Source organism: Lepus europaeus, chromosome 20 (assembly GCF_033115175.1).
Source record: "Lepus europaeus isolate LE1 chromosome 20, mLepTim1.pri, whole genome shotgun sequence".
NCBI lineage: Eukaryota > Metazoa > Chordata > Mammalia > Lagomorpha > Leporidae > Lepus > Lepus europaeus.
In genome coordinates, this window is record NC_084846.1 from 4,861,221 (window position 1) to 4,884,056 (window position 22,836).

General features: G+C 54.6%; 1 protein-coding gene across 2 annotated transcripts in view; it reads right to left on the minus strand.

The window, feature by feature from the left end:
• Positions 1–1,766: 1,766 nt before the first annotated feature.
• The window catches only part of OLFM2 (olfactomedin 2), a 58,341-nt gene continuing 37,271 nt past the window's right edge, over positions 1,767–22,836 (minus strand). For both annotated transcript variants that reach the window (XM_062179133.1, XM_062179132.1), the window contains exons 2-6: positions 7,171–7,320; positions 4,657–4,803; positions 4,244–4,463; positions 3,854–3,960; positions 1,767–2,880 (exon numbers count right to left, since the gene is read on the minus strand). In XM_062179133.1, the coding sequence (XP_062035117.1) occupies positions 2,203–2,880; positions 3,854–3,960; positions 4,244–4,463; positions 4,657–4,803; positions 7,171–7,179 (1,161 nt within the window). In that variant the 5' untranslated portion in view covers positions 7,180–7,320 and the 3' untranslated portion in view covers positions 1,767–2,202. The remainder of the gene's footprint in view (positions 2,881–3,853; positions 3,961–4,243; positions 4,464–4,656; positions 4,804–7,170; positions 7,321–22,836) is intronic.

Here is a 22,836-nt window from a genome sequence, read left to right on the forward strand (position 1 = left end):
CACACACAGATCTTGGCCTGCGGCCAGGGGTGAGGGTGGTTTTGCCCGTTCTTGGTTGGAACGAGCCACAGATATGAAAAGTACCAGGCGCGCTGAGCCTCTGTGTATGTGTGTGTGTGAGAGAGAGGGAGATTGACAGAGACATACAGAGAGAGAAGGGAGAACCATCGAGAGAGAGTGCTTGTAGCTGTGATGCCAGGTGCCTGGGCATCTGTTTGGGGACCTGATGTACAGGTGTGACACACACACACCCACATCCCGCCCTTGTCCTTGGTGGGAGAATGAGGGTCTTCAGACCTGCGTGTGCTTTGGACAAACACCCTGGAACTCAGCAGTCCTCCCTTCCAACTCAACTGGGGGGGGGGGGGTTGGTTCTGTTATCTACGACCCATGAACCACCTGCCCCGTCACCTTGGAGATTTGCCCCCAAATCTGTAAGCGTGGAGGTGAGGTGGAGGGTGGGCATACAGATGTGCCCCTGCTCCACGCCATTTTTTTTCTTTCTTCTTGAGCCGAAATGGAGCAAAATACATCTCCATGTGCTAAACTGGGAATGGATCTTTTTTTTCTATGTCAAACGTGTTCATTGAAATGGAAATTAATTGCTTTTCTTACGGATTTCTTTAAAAATTGGCTTTAAATGAGTGCATTAGGCAGTTGTATCTATTATTCATCAGTTCATTCCCAATATGGCCCCAGTGTCTGGGTTCCCGGAGATGAGAGATGATCTAATCAGGACGGGCCATTAATTACAGATGGGGAGGGATTGGAGAGCTTCACCCCTGTGGTCTCAGAAGGGTGGGGTCAGATCCTCTTTGAATTCAGTAGGAACCACCCATGAGGTCCCACAAGGCACACGGCCGGGCACTGTGCCCTCACTACCTAAAGTGCAGGTGGAGACAGCCCCAGCAGTAGTTCCTCCCACCCTTCTCATAGTTCCTCCAGCTTGTCCCTCAGGCTCACCCCCCTAGTCAGGTCACCAGGCGGCTGTGTCCAACACAAAGCCCTTAGATTGTTCTTCCCTGCTGTGCACCCCAAGCTCCGCCTTTAGCCAGGTCCCTAGGGTTCCTTCAGCCTCTTCCTGCCTTCCTCTTTCTCCTCCCCGGCCTGTCCCTTCCTCTCCACGGTCTCCCGGCCAGCGGCCATCACTGCCCCAGCTGTGGGGGACGTGGGTGTGTTTGACCAAAGGCCCCAAGTGCACGTGTAGGCTATTTCTAGCTTTCTGTTATTAGCTAACTCAGAACAGGCATGACGATTTTTGGAATTGCACAGCAAAAACAAGAAGCAAGCAAAAGGAAACATTTGACCGGGCCCCGGCCCTCTCATACTCAGATTCTTAAAAGCAGCCAAATTGTTAAAAACCCATTAAAAAATTGCCAGACAGCTCAGCGATGCACCAGAGTGATCGATGGGTTGAAAAGCCAGCAGCAGAGAATATTCATCTGGGGCCAATTTTTGTCGTTGTGATAGAATTCTCGGTTGTTTTGATCAAATTGCTTTTAAGCGAATTGCTTTCGATCGAAAACAACTATTGGGTTGTGCTGTGCTCACCCACCTCCAGAAAGGGCTCGCCCTGGGGAGGGGTGGGTTTCCCCAGCTCCCCCAGCCCCACATTGGGCTTGCTGGCCCCAGGTCACTTAGCCAACAGTCACGGAGTGAGGGGGCCCGACGGAGATGGGTCTCCAGGCTCAGACTTGGCCCCCACCTCCACATCTGCCTCCCCTGGACACACACAGCAACCACAGCATCAAATGTCAAAGGTCCCGTTTATTCCGGCAACCCGGAAAGAAAAAGTGTAAATAAAAAAAGAAGGAAATCCATGCAGTCAACTCCTGGGGGTGGGAGGGTGGAGGTGAGGAGCCAGGGATGAGGAATGGGTGGGAAGCAGAGAGTGGGAAAGAGGAGAAAGAGGGGAGAGAGAGAGAGAGGCAGAGGAGGCCCCGATCGATAAAAAGAAAGGGGGACATCAATAAGAAGGCAGAAGACCAGTGGAGTATCAAAAGCAGAGGTCGATAAAGGAGATGACACAAAATTGAGAAAAAGCACTGATAGAAATAGGCAGAGAACGGAAGCTGGGACGAGAAAAAGCACAGGACAGGGGCGAGACGACACAACGGACAGAGAAACTTGAGGGGACACAGGCAGAGCAGGGCGGGCCCCCGGTGGCCCTCGCTGGGGCAGCCTGAGCCGCGGCAGCAGCACCTAGGGGTCCCCGGCGGTGCTGATGACATGGAAGAGGGTGACGTTGTAGAGCACCTGGTGGCCATTGTTCCAGGTGTACAGGGCGCGCTCACGGGGGTTGTAGTCCAGCATGGAGATATGAGAGTACTGGTTGTGGAAGGGCACATCCGTGTACTCGTAGCTGGACGTGTTGGTGAAGTAGGCGAAGTAGACCTTGGCCCCCGCCAGGTGGGAGTTGGTCACGTAGAGCACACCGCAGATCATGAAGGCCTCACCGGCACTACGCTTGGGATAGCCGGTGTCCCAGGAGCGCACGACTTCCAGGGTGTGCGGGTCTAGCCGGCTGACCACGATGTTGCCCGCGTTTTGGTTGGTGGTGTAGACGGCCCAGAGCCCGCTCTCGTCCACCATGAAGTCCATGTCCGAGAAGCCCCCCCAGGAGTAAGGGAAGGTGTTGTTGTAGCCGGCCCCGGGGAGGCTCCTCTGCACCAGCACGGAGCGTGAACGGAAGTGGTATTTGACCACCACGTTGCTCTGGTATTTGTTGTAGAACAAGGAGCCATTGTAGACCACGTGGCCCGTGCCTGCCCACGGCTGGGGCAGCAGGTGCTGGATAAAGTTCTGGCCTTTGATGAAGTCTCCCAGGGTGCGGAACTCCAGGACCCGCCGGCCCTTGTAATAGCCATCCATGTACCAGACCTACGAGGGCAGCCACTGGTCAGTGAGGGGACCCACAGGTCCCAGCAACCACTCAGGATTCAACCACAGTCGTTAGGGATCAACAGTCAGGGCACTGTGTGACTTCTGCTGACCGGCCATGACCAGTCCTAGACCCGGTGATTAGGATCCCTGTTGGTCTTAACACACACACTAGTAGATGGTGCCTGACCCCAGAGGGTCGGAGAGAACTGCTGTCCCTGGGGACCCACTGGGCCTAGGACTTCACTGGTCATTAGGCATTAGATGGTTAGTGGTCCCTGGACAGCCATTGGGAGGGCGGTAAGAGGTCACTTAAAACTCACTGCCCATTGTTAGCCCCTGTGACAATAAGATAGTGCTGACATCTTCCTCACGTTAACCAGCGTGCACGGTGCCCTTGTCGTTAAGAATCTCCAAAGCTGCAGCGCTGTCATTGCCATGACCATTTTGAAGGTAAGGAAAGTAGGGTCGGAGACATGAAGGAACTGACCCAAGGCTCTCTAAGAAGTGGTGGGACTGGATTGCAAATCCAAGTCTGATTCCCAAGCAATCAATTGGCTGCACCGCCATAACCCCCAGGGGGCAATCTCTGATCTCCATTGGCCAGCCAGTGAACCAGTGTCGGCCGCAAAGGTCACTGTTACCGAACAGGCAGTGGGAAGTTCAAGGCTGGTTCATGTCTAGGGGATGCAGAATCACGACCACGGAGGTCACGGGAGGTCCAAAGGTCACTAAGCCGTGCTGGGGCAGGGGTCACGAGTCCTTGGGGAGGCGTTTGTCCCTGGGAACTGCTTAGCAGTAGAGTACCTAGAAGTCTAGAGGGGTCACTTGGTGGTCACGAGGCACTCAGGGGAGGTCCAAGCGCCCCGGGGACCCAGGACCCCTGGGGTCACAGGGAGTTACTGGAGTGGAACCCTTGAGCACCCATGGGCAGTCCCAGGCTGTGACTCCTGGCGTGGGCACTGTCACTCACCCGGCTGTCCGCGCTGGGAGCCATCGTGTCTGTCATCCAGGAGCCGAAGCGGGACCCCATGGCCCGAATGGTGATGGGGTTACTGACCCCAGTCAGCTTCCCGCAGCCTGAGGGAGCAGGAACAGGGCGGGATGAGGGTGGAGGGATGGGCAGAACCAGGAGGCGGAAGAGGGGTGAAGTGTTGTCATCCAACTGGGAACAGCTGGGACCACAGGGGAGCGAGGAACCAGGTTGAGGACGAGAGGTTGGAGGTCCAGGGTTAAGGTCATTTCCGGAATCCCGGTAGGAAGGTCGAGAGTTGAAGTTTGGGAGTCAGAGGTCAGCTCTGTACCCAGGTGGTATTGGGAGTGGGGAGGGAGGTCAGGGGCCAGGGTCAAGGGTCAAGCATACCCAGCTTCTGGGCGCAGGCATGCAGCCGGGCCTCCAGAGCCATCACCCGCTGCTGCAGGTCCTCATACCCGTAGGCGCCCATCTCCTCCTGGATGGCGGCGAGGCTGCCGGAGAGATTCCTCACTTCCTCCCGCAGGCGCACGATGGTCCGCGTGTCCGCCTTATACTGCTCCAGGACCGAGCTCAGGGGCAACAGCTCCGCCATCCTGTCCTTCAGCTCCTGCCCACCAACACGGCACGTCGCCAACCCTGACTCACAGCCCCCACCTCTGATGCGTAGCTTCACCCCCTTATCTCGGACGCACTCCTGGCCCTCAACATTCGGCTCATTGTGGACCCCGCTCTTGGAACTAACTAATGGGCACCCATCCCGGTCACTCCCTTAACCTCTGGCCTGAACCAGAAAGACCCACCTGGAAGCTCTTGGCGGAGAGGGACCCGTCAGCTGCCCGGAGCCGCGCATCCAGGCTCCGCATGAGGTTCTCCATGCTGCGCACGTACTGCAGGTCCCGGTACGTCCGCAGCTCAAGGACCTCCATGGACTGGGAGACGTTCTGCACCTAGGAATGGCGACAGGTTCAGGAAAGCCAAACTCCGTGCCCCGACCCCCAAACCCAGAGATGCCATGGAGAAGGCCAGACTGGGACAAACACCCAGAGAAACTTCCCTGTCCTGGCCTTCCCAACAGCAAATCCAGTCCACACATCCTTGCTCTCCTGGGTGCAGCCTTGTCCGTCCTCTCCACCTCTCCCCTCCTCCCCAGTCTCTGCCTCTGCCCTCACCCCTGCAGGCAGCTCTCCACACAGCAGCAAGGAGGTCAGCTTTCCAAAGATCCCGCACGGCTGGCTGGTGCTGCCCCTAAATGGGCTGCTCTCTGGTTCACGCCATGCCCACCAACTCCTTTCTCACGGATGCTAAGCTCCTTCCCGCCTCACAGCATCTGCACGCAGATTCCTCTGTCTGGTTTTCTGTTCCCCTCCTCTTCCGCCAGCTCCCCAGAGTGGCTTCCCTGACCACCGCGTCTCAAGTAGTCATGCACCCACTCTCCCCTTAACTCTTCTCAGCGGTGACTGCTATCTGGAATGTTCTACCCATCGGCCTCCCTCAGGTGGGGTCTCGCTCGCCCACAGCTGAAGCCTCAGTGCCCAGCACTGGTCCAAAGGCCATGCTCAGTGAATACCTTTAGGCTGAATAAACGAACTTTAGTCCCCTCGCCCTGGCCTCTGCTGACCCAACCCGAGGGCTCATAGCTCCCACCTCCACCTGGCTAAGGTGAATCCCTCTTGACAGGTGGATCTCCACTGGCTAAGGTAGACCCCCCCATGGTGAAAGTGGGGGCCCCCTATAAAGTGGATCCCACCTGGCTGATTAGACCCCACCTGGCTGACGTGGCCTCCACCTGATTGGGGTGGGGCTCACCTGGCTGCGGTAGCCCTTACCTGGCCCAAGGCAGACTCCCAGCTGGCTAACGTTAACTGATCCAGACACAGCCTGAAATACAGACTTCCCTCTACGATTGTGGATGTGACTCTTGGATGCTGTCAGAAACCGTACAGCCTGGCACCCACCCTGGATGCCCCAGCACATTTTCGTAGCCCTGGTCAACAATCAGAAGACACCATGTTGCATGCCCCACATGACTGGGGAAAGGAGTCCAAAGCTCTGGGGTTGTGGGCAGGGCGGGACCCTGCAGAGTTACTGGGTGGGAGATGTCGGTGCTGACAAACTCTCTTGTCCTCTCAGCCAAGCCTCAGCTTCCTTCCCTAGCAAACGAGGGTGGGTGGGAGCTTGCTGGCCTCTTTGTCCACCAACATCAGAGCTGACCAAGGGACAGTTGGGGGCTGGCGCTGTGGCGCAGCAGGTTAAAGCCCTGGCCTAAATTGCCAGCATCCCACATGGGCGCCAGTTCTAGTCCCGGCTGCTCCTCTTCTGATCTCCGCTATGGCCTGGGAAAGAAGTAGAAGATGGCCCAAGTCCTTGGGCCCTGCACCCACGTGGGAGACCTAGAAGAAGCTCCTGGCTCCTGGCTTCAGATCGGTGCAGCTCCAGCAGTTGTGGCCATCTGGGGAGTGAACCAGCAGATGGAAGACCTCTCTCTCTGTCTGTACCTCTCTCTAACTCTTTCAAATAAATAAAAATAATCTTTTAAAAAAGAGACAATTGGGGCTGACACCACGGCTCACTAGGCTAATCCTCCGCCTTGTGGCGCCGGCACACCAGGTTCTAGTCCCGGTTGGGGCGCCGATTCTGTCCCGGTTGCCCCTCTTCCAGGCCAGCTCTCTGCTCTGGCCAGGGAGTGCAGTGGAGGATGGCCCAAGTGCTTGGGCCCTGCACCCCATGGGATACCAGGAGAAGCCCCTGGCTCCTGCCATCGGATCAGCGCGGTGCGCCGGCCACAGCGCACCAGCTGCGGCGGCCATTGGAGGGTGAACCAACGGCAAAGGAAGACCTTTCTCTCTGTCTCTCTTTCTCACTGTCCACTCTGCCTGTCAAAAAATAAATAAATAAAAAAAATTTAAAAAGAGACCATTGGAAGGATGAGAATCAGTCTAAAAGGGGCACAGAATTATCCCTGGGGAGGTCTTGAACCATGGTCAGAGCAGGAAGGTGGGGTGTGGCTGAGAGCCCCACCAGGCGCACAGGACGCAGGTGAACCTGCGCCCACTGAGGGCTGCGGGGGACTTGCATGGCTGGGACTCAGATGCTACCACTGGCACTTCTGCCTTCCCAACCCCCCAAGAGCTTGGTTTCTCTTCCAAGGCAGCGCTGCACAGATATTGGATAAAATATCGACCTGCAGGGGAGCTGGGCTATCCACCAGCTCTGAATGAACCAGCCCGGGCTGATCTGGATGGGGCAGAAGACAGGGTGGGAGCTGGGGGGTAGGGGGTTGCACCGGCCCCTCCAGGGAACTAGAAGGTTCTCACCTTCTCCATCAACTGCCGCAGCTCTCGACTCCGGCCATCGCGGGAGCAGGTGCTCTGGGCGGGGATCACGGCCGTGCAGATGCATTTCCCATCGGGCGCCTGGGCCGAGGTGTACAGCTGCCAGCCCTCTTCTGGGCTCTGGAAGAGAGTCTGCAGAGAGAACAGGAGCTCGGAGGGGGCTCGTCTCGCCCTTCCCGGGGAGAGAAAGGGGACCTGGGAGATGGCCAATGCCCTTTGCGGGACACCTGGCATGCGCGGGACCACGTGCTGAGGGCCTGATGTGATGTGATCCTTCTTCAAGGAGCCCCATTTTACAGTGGACAAGACCAAGGTCAGGGAGAGGTTAAGGAAGACAGCAAGGAATCATGGGACTCAGGCCCTTCCCCAAGACAGGAATTCATTCTGACGCACACTCCATACACAAGCTCCTACAGGGGCTTTTATTATAGTGCAAGGAGGTAAGTAAGTCAAATCCATACTTAAAGATCACAATCACCTTTAAGACAGAAGCAATGCAGGGACAGGGATTGGGGGGGGGGGGACACTGGGGCTGGGTGGTTCAGGGTTGCAACTCTAAGCGCCATTTGCAGAAAGACCAGAGGGGGTAAGGGAAGAACCCTGCGAACATCTAGGGGTGGGTGTTCCCAACCAAAGGCCCTGAGGCAGGACCATGCCTGGTGTGACTGGGAAAATGGAGGGGGCTGCTGTGGTCACAGCAGAGCGAGGAGGGATAAGTAGAGGTTGATGAGGGCCGGGAGGCAAATGTAGAGACTGTGTTGGGTCTTGTGGGCTGTAGTAAGGGCTTTGGTTTCTGCCCTGAGTGAGATGGGAGCCACGGAGAAAGCTTTGTTAAGATTTGTTTATTTGAGGGCCAGCGCTGTGGCATAGCAGGTAAAGCCACTGCCTGCGGCATGGTGCTGGCATCCTATTGGGTGCCAGTTCAAGTTCTGGCTGCTCTACTCCTGATCCAGCTCTCTGCTATGGCCTGGGAAAGCAGTAGAAGATGGTCCAAGTCCTTGGGCCCCTGTACCCACATGGGAGACCCGGAAGAAGCTCCTGGCTTCGGGTCGGCACAGCCCCAGCCATTAAGGCCATTTGAGGAGTGAACCAGCGGATGGAAGACCTCTCTCTCTCTTGTTTCTCTGCAACTCTGCCTTTCAAGTAAATAAATAAATAAATATTTTTTTTTTGAGGGCAAGCACCGTGGCACAGTGGGTAAAACTACCGCCTGCAGTGCCAGCATCGCATATGGGAGCTGGTTTGAGTCCTGGCTGCTCCACTTCTGATCCAGCTCCTTGTTAATGTGCCTGAGGAAGCAGCGGAACATGATCCAAGTGCTTAGGCTCCTGCACCCACATGGGAGACTCGGACAAAGCTCCTGGCTCCCGGCTTCAGATCAGCCCAGCTCCAGCTGTTGCGGCCATCTGGGGAGTGAACCAGTGGATGGAAGACCTCTCTCTCTGTCTCTCCCTCTCTCTGTAACTCTCAAATAAAGGCATTCAGGAAAGGAGGAAGGGAGGGAGAGAGAGAGAGAGAGAATCTTTGATCTGCTGGTTCACTTCCCAGACCACAACAGCCAGGGCTAGACAGGCCAAAGTCAGGAGCCAAGAACTCCATCTGGGTCTCTCACCTGGACAGCAGGGGCCCAAGTACTCACACCATCTTCCGCTGCCTTCCCAAGCACCTCGGCAGGAGCTGGATCAGAGGCAGCGTGGCAAAGACTCTGATACGGGAAGCAGCTTAACCCACTGCGCCACAGCGCCAGCCCCCGATGCAGGATTCCAAGCGTGGAAGGATGTGCCTGGCGTTCACAGTGACTGCTGGCTGCTGCATGGCAAGGGACCATGTGGGTCCAGGCAAGCCACCACGGGTGGTGGCCCACGGGTGGCTCTCGAGGCGGGAGGTGGAAGATTCAGGTCTGACCTAGGATGCCTTCTTACAGGCACAGAAGCAGGTTGGAAGCAGGTCTGGTTAAAAGCCAGCTGTTTTTTTTTTTTTTTTTTTTTTTTTTTTTTTTAGTTTTGACAGGCAGAGTGGACAGTGAGAGAGAGACAGAGAGAAAGGTCTTCCTTTTGCCGTTGGTTCACCCTCCAATGGCCGCCGCAGCCGGTGCACCGTGCTGATCCGAAGGCAGGAGCCAGGTGCTTCTCCTGGTCTCCCATGCGGGTGCAGGGCCCAAGCACCTGGGCCATCCTCCACTGCACTCCCAGGCCACAGCAGAGAGTTGGCCTGGAAGAGGGGCAACCAGGCCAGAATCCGGCGCCCCGACCGGGACTAGAACCTGGTGTGCCGGCGCCGCAAGGCGGAGGATTAGCCTGTTGAGCCATGGTGCAGCATTTCACAGCCGTCTCCTTCCCACAAGCCCCGGCACAGATAAGCCAGGCTGGCTGTTAGGGGCAACCGTGGAGACGAGACTCCAGCTATTATCCCACCTGTTGCTCTCTCCCACTCAATAAAATGCTTTTTTTGAATGCTTGTTGGAGTGCAAGCAAATGCTACTACTGTACACATGAGCTTGACTGCTCTGCTAATTTATAAGAAAAACAAACCATTCATAAGCGCCGTCTGAAGCCATTGTAATGAGCCATTCTCTGTGCCTACAGACGCAGGGAGAACCCCATCTCAATGAGACCACATCTCCCTCCTGCAGGAACACGGTAACTCACCTTCTTAGCCTTTCCCGCACCCAGGAAGGAGCTGAGTGGGACCAACACTCCCGGCAGAAGCACCCAGAACTCCCTGTGCCAGAGCCGTCTCTTGGGCTCAGAGTCCATTCTGCCTCTGCACTGGGTAGGCAAGAAGTATGCTCAGCCCTCCTTATCTGTGAGTTCTGCAGCTATAGGTCCAACCACGTGTCAGGAACATTCAGGGGACTAAGGCACCCATGCCCCACACAGGACAGAGTTCCCAGCTCTGCCTTCCAATCCTGCTCCCTGCAGACCCTGGGAGGCAGCAAGTGATGGCTCCAGTTCTTGGGTACCTGCTATCCATAGGGGAGACCTGGATGGAGCTCCTGGCTGCAGGCTTCAACCAGGTTCAGCCCTGGCTGTTGCAGGCATTTGGGGAGTGAACCAGCAGGTGGAAGTGCGATCTCTCTCTCTCTCTCTCTCTCCTCAAATAAATTAATGATTTTATAAAAGGAAACTGCACCTGTGCTGAACACGCACGGACTATTTTTCTTGTCATGATTCCATTCACAACACAGCATAACAATGTCCACAGCACCGACGTCGTATAGGTTCCTGGGTCATGTAGAGACGACTTGAAGTAGGCGGGATTCTGTGCCAACACGACGCCGTTTTTCTAGAAGGGACTGGAGCATCTGCAGATGGGAAGCCTTGGGGGTTCCTGGAGCCGATCCCCCGTGGCTAACAACGGACCACTGTACCTCCCACCCAGCAGTCCTCAACAGTGACTCACAGGTGCTAGGATAAGCAGTGCGAGAATTCTGAAGTGCAAGGTGCATGAGGTCTCCCAGGGGAGCCCACTGGGACTGCGCCCCAGTTGGCCAGCGTCCTCTCCCGCTTCCCTCGCTTCCCTGCCCCCGCACTGGCTCAGCCCAGGAATAGCTCCTAGGCAATGACAGTCGTCTCTCGTGTCCCAGGACCCGCCGTGGGTTCCCAGATCCACACAGAAAGCCCTCCGGCCTCCTGCTACTGTACACCTCTGGAGGCTGCCGGTGCTGGCTCAAGTACCCGGGTCCCTGGCAGCCACGTGGGAGCCCTGAATGGAGTTCCACGCTCCTGGCTTTGGCCTGGCCCCAGCCCCAGGTGTTGCGGACTTTTGGGGAGTGAACCAGCAGATGAAGGATCTGTCTGTCTCTGTCTCTCTGCTCTTAGGTAAAACAAAAAGAATTAAATTACAGCAATTTCAAATCCTCCCCTCAAGAGAAAAAGAAAGCCTTCCTTCTGGGTTCTGGGAGAATCTGAATTAGCTTCACCTCCTTTCATGACAAATCCAATTTTTAAAACACAACACAAAGCAAAACCAGTGAACATGAGCCCAGGCTCACGTTCCCCTTGGCTCTGAGCCCCAAACAATTAGGACGGAAGCCCCCCAAGATCCTCATTTGTGTCGAGACAAAGCAGCCCAGTTCAACATAATTAACATGTCCTTCCTACATTTCCTAGCGTGTCCTTTGAAGCAAACAACACATTTTCTCCCAACACATGAAATATTGAATTGTAAAAGAGAAGCAAGATTTAAGTGGCAGGGGAAGAAAGCCTCCACAGCTTTCCTAAAATAATCGCCTGCGTTGGACGCACCTCGCCGGAGTGTTCTCTGCAGCTGTGTAATTAAATGCCTAGGGTTTGGCTGCCGAATCTCACCGCTCTGAGATCCTGAGATTCGCCCAGCAGGCTTAAGTTCAAATACACAGGCAAGTTCACATCCCTGGGAGGCGACGGAACATCCTGGAAGGCTCAGCATTGGACAGTACCCACGCCAGCTCGCCCAGACGAAGGTGTAGCTAGCTAGCAACCAAAGTGATGGACCCTTGCAGCTCAGAGCCCCAGGGGTAGTAGATTGGTCCATCTCAAGGAAAGTGCTTGACCCAGCAGCCGCGAGGCCACAGGGGTTCCTCCGGTGCAGAAATCTCCAGGGGAGCAGCCCGTGTCAGCACAGACACGGCCGATGCGCTGCAGAAGCCAGCCGCTCTCATGTGCTAAGCTTCTGATTCCAAGTTTAATCTTCCTGCTAACGGGCTCCAAGAGGGCGAGAGAGGCACTCAAGTGGCTGTTCCTCAAATCATCTCTTCTGGCTGGGGTTTTTCAAACGCTTTCTCGGAGGCCACTGCCCCAATTAAGCGCCAGGCTGCCTGCCGGCTCCAGGATTAAATGAGCACGAAACACGCAGGAGAAACTGCTCTCGCTGTTGGTCCTGGGGTCATTGTCTCACAGTTTCTTCAAAAAATCTACGGAAAGGCATATATGTTCAGCCTGGTGGTTAACATGCCCGTGCTCCACATTCGAGGGCCTGGGTTCGATTCCTGGCTCTGCTGCCCCCCACTCCAGCTTCCTGCTAACGCCGGCCCCGGGAGACAAGAGTGTTGGCCCAAGTAGTTGGGTCCCTGCCACCCATGTGGGAGACCTGGATGGAGTTACTCATTCCCAGATTTCTCCATCTTGGACAGTTGGAGAGTGAACCAACAAAGGAGGGTGCTGTCTCTCTCTCTCTCTCTCTCTCTCTCTCTCTGCCTTTCAAATAAATTAAAGAAGGAAAATTTAGGGGTAGTTGCTATGGCACAGTGGGTTAAGCCACTACCTGCAACACCAGCATCCCATATGAGTGACAGTTCAAATCCCGGCTGCTCTACTTTCAATCTAGCTCCCTGCTAATGCACCTGGGAAAGCAGCAGAAGATGGCCCAAGTGCTTGGGGCCCTGCCTCTTTTGTGGGAGATGTGGATAGAGTTCCTGGCTCCTGCCTTTAGCCTGGTCCAGCCCTGGCCGTTGCAACCATTTGGGGAATAAATCAGCAGATGGACTATCTCTCTCTCTCTCCCCCTCTGCCTTTCAAATAAATAAAATACATCTTTAAAAATATTGTAATGTCCAATATGTAAAGTTCATGGAAAATGGAATATGAGTTTATTTCTGGTGCAAAAAAGGCTTTTGAAGTCTGTGCAAACTGTTTCATTAAGACACAGTTTCCACATTGTTTGCACCAGGACATCTTTGTGCATCAAAATAAACTCACACCTTTAATTCTAGTTTTCCACGAAGTTTCTCAAGTATCCTCATACAGTTACAGCGCTGACATCAGGATTCAAAAAATAATTCCTGGGGGCTGGCGCTGTGGCGCAGTGGGTTAACGCCCTGGCCTGAAGGGCCAGCATCCCATATGGGACCGGTTCCAGTCCTGGCTGCTCCACTTCCGATCCAGCTCTCTGCTGTGTCCTGGGAAAGCAGTAGATGATGGCCCAAGAACTTGGGCCCCTGCACCCACGTGGGAGACTTGGAAGAAGCTCCTGGCTCCTGGCTTCGGATCGGTGCAGCTCCGGCTGTTGCAGCCATCTGGGGAGTGAACCATCGGACGGAAGACTTCTCCCTCTCTCTCTGCCTCTCCTCTCTCTGTGTAACTCTGACTTTCAAATAAATAAAAATAAGTAAATAAATAAAACAATTCCTGATGCTCCCCCGGCACAGAGATCGCTACAGAGTCCTGGGGGCAGCCATGCGTTGAGCACCGGCTATCGGAGACGCGCAAGCAGCTGCCTCTTAATCAAAGGAGGATATTATTGTGTTTGGGGCTGGATAATTTAATCAGGAAGCAGTGGTGGCTTGAGGCTTATATATTTATTTGTACCCTGGCTTGTCCAGAGAAAACTCTTAAGTGGTTTACAAGGATATGTAAAATACCACAAGATAGCTCCAATTAAGGACGAGAGCAGGGATTAGATGTTTCTGGAAGGCACGCTGCCAATCCACAGACACAGGTTAGGGTTTCTGCACTTACATGTTACCCTGCCAACTGGAAACTGAGAATTATTCAGCCCTTGGAAGCCCACAGCCAAGCAATCCACACTGTAATGAGGATGTTTGTGAAAGCACTGTTTCAAATCAGAGGACTACAATTTTTTTTCTTCCAATTGACTGACAGTGCAAGGGTACTTGAAGAAGTTCATAGACAATGGAATGAAAAAATGAGTTTATCTGCGTACCAAATGTTTGAAATCGGTGCATATGAGGGGTCTTCAAAAAGTCCCTGGAAAATGTGGAAAGACTATGCGTGGGTTTCAAAAAAATTTTTTTCCACTGTCCCTGATCTTTTTTTTAAATTTAATTTTATTTATTTGAAAGACAAAGTCACAAAGAGAGGTAAAGAGAGAGAGAGAGAGAGAGAGAGAGAGAGAGGTCTTCCATCCACTGGTTCACTCCCCCAAATAGCTGCAAAGGCCGGAGCTGAGCTGGTCCGAAGCCAGGAGCCAGGAGCCTCTTCCAGGTCTCCCACGCAGGTGCAGGGACCCAAGCACTTGGGCCATCTTCTACTGCTTTCCCAGGTGCATTAGCAGGGAGCTGGAGCAGCCTGGACTCAAACTGGTGCCCATATGGGATGCTGGTGCTGCAGGCCAGGGCTTTAACCCACTGCACCACAGCACCGACTCTGGACTTTTTTTTTTTAGAGAGATGAATTTACTTTGGTGCAACAAGTTTTTTGTTGTTTGTTTTGTTTCTAAGATTTACTAATTTGAAAGGCAGAGTGACAGAGGGGGAGAGAGAGAGAAACTGATTTTCCATCCGCTGGTTCACTCCCCAAATGGTCACAACAGCCAGGGCTGGGCCAGGCTCAAGCCAGGAGCTCTGTCCGGGTCTCCCACGTGGGAGGCAGGGACTCAAACAACTTGGACCCTCCTCCACCTCCTCCAGCTGCATTAGCAAGGAAGTGGAGCAGCTGGGACTCAAACAAGCTCTCCAATATGGGATACACCTGCCCCTGTTCATGAGCTTTTTGAGATATGCTTAGAGGGAGTGATTTAAAGGTTGTTTCCATAGGCTGGAATACTATTCAGTCATTAAAAATTGGGGGTTAGGAGCTGGTGATGTGGCACAGTGGGTTAAAGCCCTGGCCTGCAGTGCCAGCGGGCACCAGTTCCAGTCCCAGCTGTTCTACTTCTGACCCAGCTCCCTGCTAATGCACCTGGGAAGGCAGCAGAGGATGGCCCAAGGGCTTGGGCTCCTGCATCCATGTGGGAGACTCAGAAGAAGCTCCTGGCTCCTGGCTTCAGCCTGGCTCAGTCCTAGCTGTTATGACCATTTGGGTAGTGAACCAGCGGATGGAAGATCTGTCTCTCTGTAACTCTGCCTTTCAAATAAATAAATAAATCTTTTTTTTTTTAAATTGGAGGTTAGCAGGGATTTTTATCTACATCTTTTATCTTCATCAACTTTTCTGCAATGAACATGTATTTTTGCAAAGATTTTAAGAATTCCTTTAAATTTTTAAAAATTTTTTTGCAAAAGAGAGAAGAAACAAAAGTGAGTGCATAAGACAGAGCTAGAAATGAAGCTAAGAAAAACCCAACCCTTCAAAGCCCGACCCGTCGGCATATGGCTGGGTCGTAAATTTGGCTCCAAGATGCTTAGCAGCCAACTCAAAAAGAGAAAGCTGGTCACTTTTGCGGTTCCCAGCGTCCTGAAACAAAAGTACACCAGATGCTTAGGAGAAAGCGCAACTATTTTTGGTGCCGAGGACAGACAGGGATTTCTCCCACGGTCCTCCGAAAAAGGATCCCATGTGATGTCACCTGCATCTTTCTGGACAAGCTCCTTACACTAGAGACGACACGTTTCCTCTCGCTCCCTTAGTCTACTCAGCGGATGGAGTACAGGCGGCTGCTAAGGGTCCTGGTGTGCGTGTCCTGTTCGGCCCGCTCACTTGCTGTGTGGGCTCAGCAAGCCGGTTGTTTTTTGTTTTTTGTTTTTTTTTTTTACAAGTAGAGTGGACAGTGAGAGAGACAGACAGAAAGGTCTTCCTTTTTGCCGTTGGTTCACCCTCCAATGGCCGCTGCAGCCAGCGCATCTCGCTGAATCGAAGCCAGGAGCCAGGTGCTTCTCCTGGTCTCCCATGTGGGTGCAGGGCCCAAGAACTTGGGCCATCCTCCACTGCCTTCCCGGGCCACAGCAGAGAGCTGGCCTGGAAGAGGGGCAACCGGGACAGAATCAGTGCCCCGACCGTGACTAGAACCCGGTGTGCTGGCGCCACAGGGCGGAGGATTAGCCTGTTAAGCCACGGCGCCGGCCTCAGCAAGCCGTTTTAACCTCTCTGAGCCACAGGTTCTCATCTGCAAAACGGACGTGGTAACTTTCCCCACCTTACAGGGTAGCAGGAGATGGGGGGATGGGGAGCTGAACGAGCCAATTAAGATACCAGAGTGGCTTCAAAAAATTCATGGAAAATGGAATTAAGAGACAAGTTTAGTTTGGTGCCAAACATTTAAGAATCCAATGCATTGTTATTTTTATGATACGCATAGGTTTCAAAATTGCACCAAAATCAACTTACATGTCTTAAGTTCATCTCTCCATGAACTTTTTAAAGTTTTATTTATGTATTTGCGAGGCAGAGAGAGCAAACGCAAGCTCTATCCACCGGCCCAAATGCCCTCAACAGTGGAGGCTCGGCCAGAATGAAGCCTAGGACTCAATACAAGCTTCCCAGATGCGTGGCAGGGACCCAACTACTTGAGCATCATCTGCTACCTCCCAGGAAGCACACTGGCAGGAAGCTGGACTCAGAAGAGGAGGCAGGACTTGAACCAGGCACTCCCCACAGGGCATCTGAACCACTGCGCCAAACAGTCCCCCTTCCGCGAGCTTCTAGAAGCGCCCCTGTACGTACAAGCATGAGAACAGTCAAGAGCGTGCTGTACGTGCCCCCGGTACTATCCTTACTGTTGCTTTTACTCACATAACACTCAGAAGGCCACTACAGTAAGTTCCGGAAGTCCACACGGTGTGAGTTTGATGCAGACACTGCGATGCTCTGACCTGGCGGAAGTGATAAAGCCAGCATCCCTTGCAGTGTCATGGAGTGGGGACCAAGGCTGCCAGATGGCGAGGCAAAGACGGCTCGACAGTGCCGCAGAGCCGGGGACGGATGGGAGAAGATGCTTGCTCTCCCCCAGCTCTCACGCGGTCCTGTCCCAGAGCATCCCTGCTAGAACTGGCCAGGGGTAGGGGTACTGGGGGGGGGGGTGGAGTGGGGCGTGCGGGCTCCTGTGTCATCCGCAAGGCTCCCAATACCCGGTTCCCTCTGATATCTCGTCATGGCTTTGCCCCACCTCCAGGCCTTTGCACTGGCTGGGCCTCTGCCCTCGGCACTCTCACAGCCAGGCTAACTCTTCCCCTGTCCTGGGGCGGGCCTCAGGCCTCAATATCTCTTGCCCAAAGCAGCCTCCACTGCTCATACCACACACACACACACACACACACACGACCCATCTCTCAAGGGATCTTGTGCATTTTCCCCCTAACATTTGTCTCTCACTGCCTTGGTCTGGTTTTCATTATGAGAACGAATACCTGACACAGGCAACTTCTTGTAACAGAGCTCACAAAGTTCTGCAAGTTCAAGGGCATGGACACCTGCAGCAATGCGGCTGTGGTGAGGCCCATGGGGTGGACCACAACGGCGGCTGGCGGGAGTGCGTCAAACAGGAAGTGGTCGCGTGGCGGAGCTCCCACAATCCTTTCTGAAGCCACACACCCCCAACTGGACAGAGCCCTTCCAGGTCCCATCACTGCCCACCACCACGCTGGGGACCAAGCCTGCAACGCGGCGGGGCCCTGCACAGCTCCAAGCACTCTGCATGTCCTGACCCAGGCAGGCGCTTTGGTAAGTGAAGGAACAAGGGTAGAGAGAGGTCAGGGCTCCTGGGCAAAGTGGTGGAGCCAGGATTCACACTTGGGCCATCTGCTTCACAGTCTGTCTGAGGGTTATGCAAAATGGGCTTCCGGAAGAGCAGGTGTTCGGCTGAGTGATGGAGACGTCACTTGGGACTTCACCTGCAACCCGCGCCACAGTGCCGGCTTCACGTCCTAGCTCCACCGCTGCCTCCAGCTTCCTGCTCTTGTGCACCTTGGGAGGCGGGCAGCAAGGGCTGGCCCAAGTATCTGGTCCCTGCCACCCACGTGGGAGACCTGGGCGGAGTCCCCAGTTCCTGGTTTCAGCCTGGCCCAGCCCTTGCTGTTGCACGCTTTAGGGAGGGAACCAACGGAAGACCTCTCTCCATCTGTCTCTGTCTCTCTGCTTCTTTTCAAGCAAATAAAAATAAATCAATAAAAATTTTAAAATACCCTGGTTTTGATAAAAAAAAAAATCTTGTGACTCAAGCACACAAGGAGTCTTCAAAGACTTCATGGAAAATGTATGTTAGGAAAAGACTGCATGACTTTAAAATTTTTTTTGCACCAAAATAATCTTGTTTTAAAGATTTATTTATTTGAAAGGCAGAGTGACAGAGAAAGAGAGGGAGAGACAGAGAGAGAGAGGAGACCTTCCAGCTGCTGGTTCACTCCCTGAATGGCCATAACAGCCAGGACGGGGCCAGGTCGAAACAAGGAGCCTGGAATTCCATCCGGGTGTCCCACGTGGGTGCAGGGGCCCAAGCACGTGGGCCATCCTCTGCTGCTTTCCCAGGTGCCTGAGCAGGGAGCCGGATGGGAACCAGGCACTCATATGGGATGTCGGCATCACAGGCAGCAGCTTCGCCCACGGCGCCACAATGCCAGTCCTCCCACATAATCTTTTAATTCCAATTTTCCGCAAGCCTTTTGATGTACTCTTGCATCGCTCTGCCATACCTTCCCTGTCCCTCTCCTCCAAGCTCAGGTCACAACGGCCATTAGGATCGCCCTGGTATGACTGGAGCCTGCCTCTGCCCCTGGACAGGAACCAGCAGGGAGCAGGGAGTTTTATCTGCTTTGGCAGACAATTCATCACTGACTCCCATGTGGAATGTTTGTTGAATGACTGGATGTTGATGGACCGGTGGGACAGAGAGCAAACACCTTCACAGCTCCGGCTCTGCAACTGACCTGGCTTCTGTCCCTCCCAGGGAGAGCTGGGCTGCGACCAAGCTGCAGCCGGCCCTGCAGGCTCAGCGGTGGCGGCGGCTTCTCTCCCACTGCCGGGGTGGCAGAAGGGGCCGTGGTGAGTGATCAGGGACGTGCTCGTCTAGCGCGTCTGCGCCGTGACGGGGGCGCATCCCTTTGGAGAGCTTGAGATAATAGCCGGCTGACCTTGTCAAAGCCTGCGGTGCTGGGCAAATCCCCCCCGAGTGACAAGCTCGACAGGCCTTAAAGAAGACATCAGCTCAGCCGTGCCCGGCTGAAGGGGTGGGAGTCGCGGGTGCCTCCGTCAGCCTCAACAGCTGGGGCTTTGTCGGAGAGAGGCTCGTGGCTGGAGGAGGAGTCGGGACAGGGGATGGCTGCAAGGCCACTCACTCACTCATTCATTGATCTGCACATCCATCAAAGCGTCATCTATCCATCCATCCATCCATCCAACAACACATCATTCATTCCATCTGTCCAGCCACCCATTCATTCAGCCACCACTCCATCCATTCATTTATTCAATCCCTCCCAAAGAAATAAGCCCATCCTGTCCTGGGAAGCTGTCCAGGCTGGCAGGACCACACAACCTCTCACCCTCCAAAGCCACGCAAGCCTTAGCAGAAGACGGCAGTCCCCTGAGCCCGTCACACGGCTGGTTACTTACACCCAGGGGTGTTCAAGGCTCTGATATCAGATGGCCAATGGCACAGTTATTATCTGAAAGGTGGAGTGACAGAGGGAGAGAGAAAGAGACAGAGAGATCTTCCTTCCACCGGTTCACTCCCCCTCGGCCTGCAATAGCTGGAGCTGGGCCAGGCTGAAGCCAGGAGCCTGGAGCTCCACCCGGGTCTCCCGCATGGGTGGCAGGCACCAAGCACCTGGGCCACCCTCTGCTGCCTCCCAAGCGCATTAGCAGGGAGCTGGATTGGAAGCGGAGCAACCAGGACTTGAGCCAGCACTCTGGTATGGGACGCGGGTGTCCCAAGCAGCGGCTTAACCTGCTGTGCCCACAACGCCCACCCCTCTCTGTGCCTCTCTCAAGCTCTCTGCTTCTTCATGGGTATGAGTCCTTGGATATTTGATAAAGAAGAGAGGTTTATTTAGCTCCTGGTTCATTTTAAACATTTGTATTTGTTGTTGTTTCTCTGAAACGTGGAGGGACGGAAGCAGAGATCTTCCCATCTGCTGATTCACAAATGTCCACAAAGCCAGCCACTCAGAATTCCAGCTTGATCTCCCACGTGGGTGGCAGGGGGCCAAGGACTTGACCCGTCACCTGCTGCCTCTCAGGGTGCCCATTCGTAGGAAGCTGGGATCAGAAGCCGAGTACCCAGGTTCTCTGATATGGGATGGGGGCATCTTAGCCCCTCTGCCCAACACCCACCCCGGCTCCCAGTACTAGAGGCTCCTGGGCGTGATGCTGGTGCCTGCTTGTCCCTGAGGAGGGCCATCTGGGGCGTGATGTCGCAGTGAAGGGAGAACACGCGAGAATGGCAAGATGACACAGCAGGAAGGGAAGCAAGACAGGATGACAGCCTGCTCTACTTGTAGGAACTCACCAGGCCTCTCAGGACCTGCATTAAGCTCTTTGGAAGGCAGCGCCCCAGTGACCTGATTGACTGCCACTAAGTCCCACCTGACCGCTGCTTCAGCACACGCACCCTCAGAGGACACGCTCACATCCTACCCACCGTGGGGCCAGCGTGGTGCACCGGGCTAAGCCACCACTTGCAATGCCAGCGTCCCACATCGGAGAGCGGTTTTGAGACCCGGCTTCTCTGCTTGCAGTCTAGCTCCCTACTAAAGGCGCCTGGAAAGATGGCCCAAGCGCTGGGGCCCCTGTTACTCATGTGGAAGACCAGGAGAGAGTCCCTGGTCCCCAGATCCGGCTCCTGCAGCCATCCAGGTGCAGAGTGAACCGGCGGATGGACGATCTCTCTCTCTCTCTCTGTTATTCTTTCAAATAAATGAATATTTTTTTTAAAATGCCAGACTTTCTTAGAAAGCTCCTCATTTCCTCATTTGTGTCTTTTTTGTTTGTTGTTGTTGTTGTTGTTTTTGGGTCCAGAATCCAATCCAGGTCGGCACAGCGCAACGAGTCGCGGCTTCTGCTCGGTCTCGGGTCCGGGGCAGCGTCTCAGTCTTGCTTTCTCATGACCTTGACAGCCTTCAGGGCTACCGGTCAGGGGTTTTGTCCAATGCCCGGCTGGCTTTGAAGGGTAGGAAGTGGAAGCCCATTTCCCCAGCCCAAGGCTGGGTGGCTGGCCTGGCCCGGAGCCGCGGCCCCAGGGACACTTCCTGAATGAGTGAATACATGAATGGAGGCCTTCCTTCTTCATCTTCCCACATCCCGTGTTCTGTTGGCATTCCTGCCACAGGCGGGATCTGCAAGTTCACAGCCACATAAGAGCCCTTCTCTTTTCAAAAAGATTCCTGTTTGATCCTTTCTTTGTAGACATCAAGGGTTCATTTCTTTAATATTTAGGGGCTTTTGAACCGAGAGAAGCAGCCACATTTGCATCAGATGTCTCTTCTTTAAGGCAAGCAAGAGAGAACTTCCTGGCAACACGGGGTTTCTTGCTTCTCAGATCTGTCACTTGCTTTCTCTGCTTCGCGCTCCCCGGCCTTCGGGCCTTGGGCAGGGGGTGAGAGGCCAGGTTCTGGAATCATCCATGGGTGCGGAGGTCCTCTCGGCCACGGCCATGGGAACTTAATTAGAGCCTCACCGGGCTGCTGGCACTGACTCGGCCTCGGAGCTGGGGCCGGGGCCCGGGCTGGAGACAAAATCCTCACCTGGGTCATAGCAGGGTGCTGAGCACGGGGACAGAGACGGCTGCCCTTGGGTACACAGAAGTAGCCAGCAACGGAAATCCCTTTGCCACGCGCAGCCCAGCAGAGCCAGCTGCTGTATCCATCTTAGCCCCCGCAGGATGTGCTAAAAGCAAGGGGACAGGAGCCAAACGCCCCCCGGCAAGGTCACTTCCCAGCCACCGCTGTCCCTGCCGCTGGAAAGACACCGGCCCAGGTTTAATCTCTCGCCCGAAGTTTGTCAGAAGTGAAAACGAGCCCCAGGGAGCTTGGGCGACACTTCCCGCGACTTACAGGAATTTAATTTCTGGCCCGGGTATAAATCTGCAGCCATCAGCGCCCCCAGGGTCGGAGGTGGGGGCCGGGGGCGGGCTGCGGAATCCAATCCTGCAGCTCGAGGGAGGAGGGGGGGAAGGTGGGGGGGAGCACACGGGTCAGGGACACCCCTGCTGAGAACGGACCTGTCAGCTATGAGCTAGGGGGTAGGGAGAGCCACAGGCAGGGACAAGAAAGCTGAGAGCCAAGGTTTCAAAGAAAGCAGGACCAGGACTGGTGCTTGCGAGCAGTTACAAGGCTGCTTGGGGGCAGGGGGCGGGTGTTGTGCCACTGCCTGCAATGCCAGCATCTCACATCGGAGTTCTGGTTCGAGTCCGGGCTGCTCTGCTCCTGACCCAGCTCCCTGCTAATGCACCTGGGAAAGCAGGGGAAGATGGCCCAAGGGCTCGGGCCCCTGCACCCACGTGGGAGACCCAGAAGAAGCTCCAGGTTTGCACTGGTCCAGCCCAAGACGTTGTAACCATGTGGGAAAGTGAACAAGCAAATGGAAGACCTCTCTCTTTCTCTCTCTCTCTGTGCCTCTTCCTCTCTCTATAGAACTCTGCCTTTCAAATAAATAAATAAATCTTTATTTAAAAAAACAAAGAAGTGGAGCAGCCAGAACTTGAACTGGCACCCTAGTATGGAAGGCAGCTGTCCCACGCCACGCGGCAGCTTAGCCCACTGTACCTCCATACCTGCCCCCACCCCAGGCATCTTGTTGCGATTGATATGGGAGCTAGAGCTCCTGGGTTCAAATCCAGCTGTGCTGTGTGACGTCAGGCCAGCCCCTGAACCATCCTGTGCCTCAGTCTGGCCAGTCGTCACAGCAGCCAAAGAACAGTGCTGACGTAGCGAGGTTGCTGTTCGCATATTAAAACGGCTGAAGCCGTGCGAGGAAACACACCAGCCAGCATGATGCAACTGCCTATGGAACACAAAGAAGCCAACAGACAGAAGGCGTGGACAGAGTCTCGGCTTCCTCG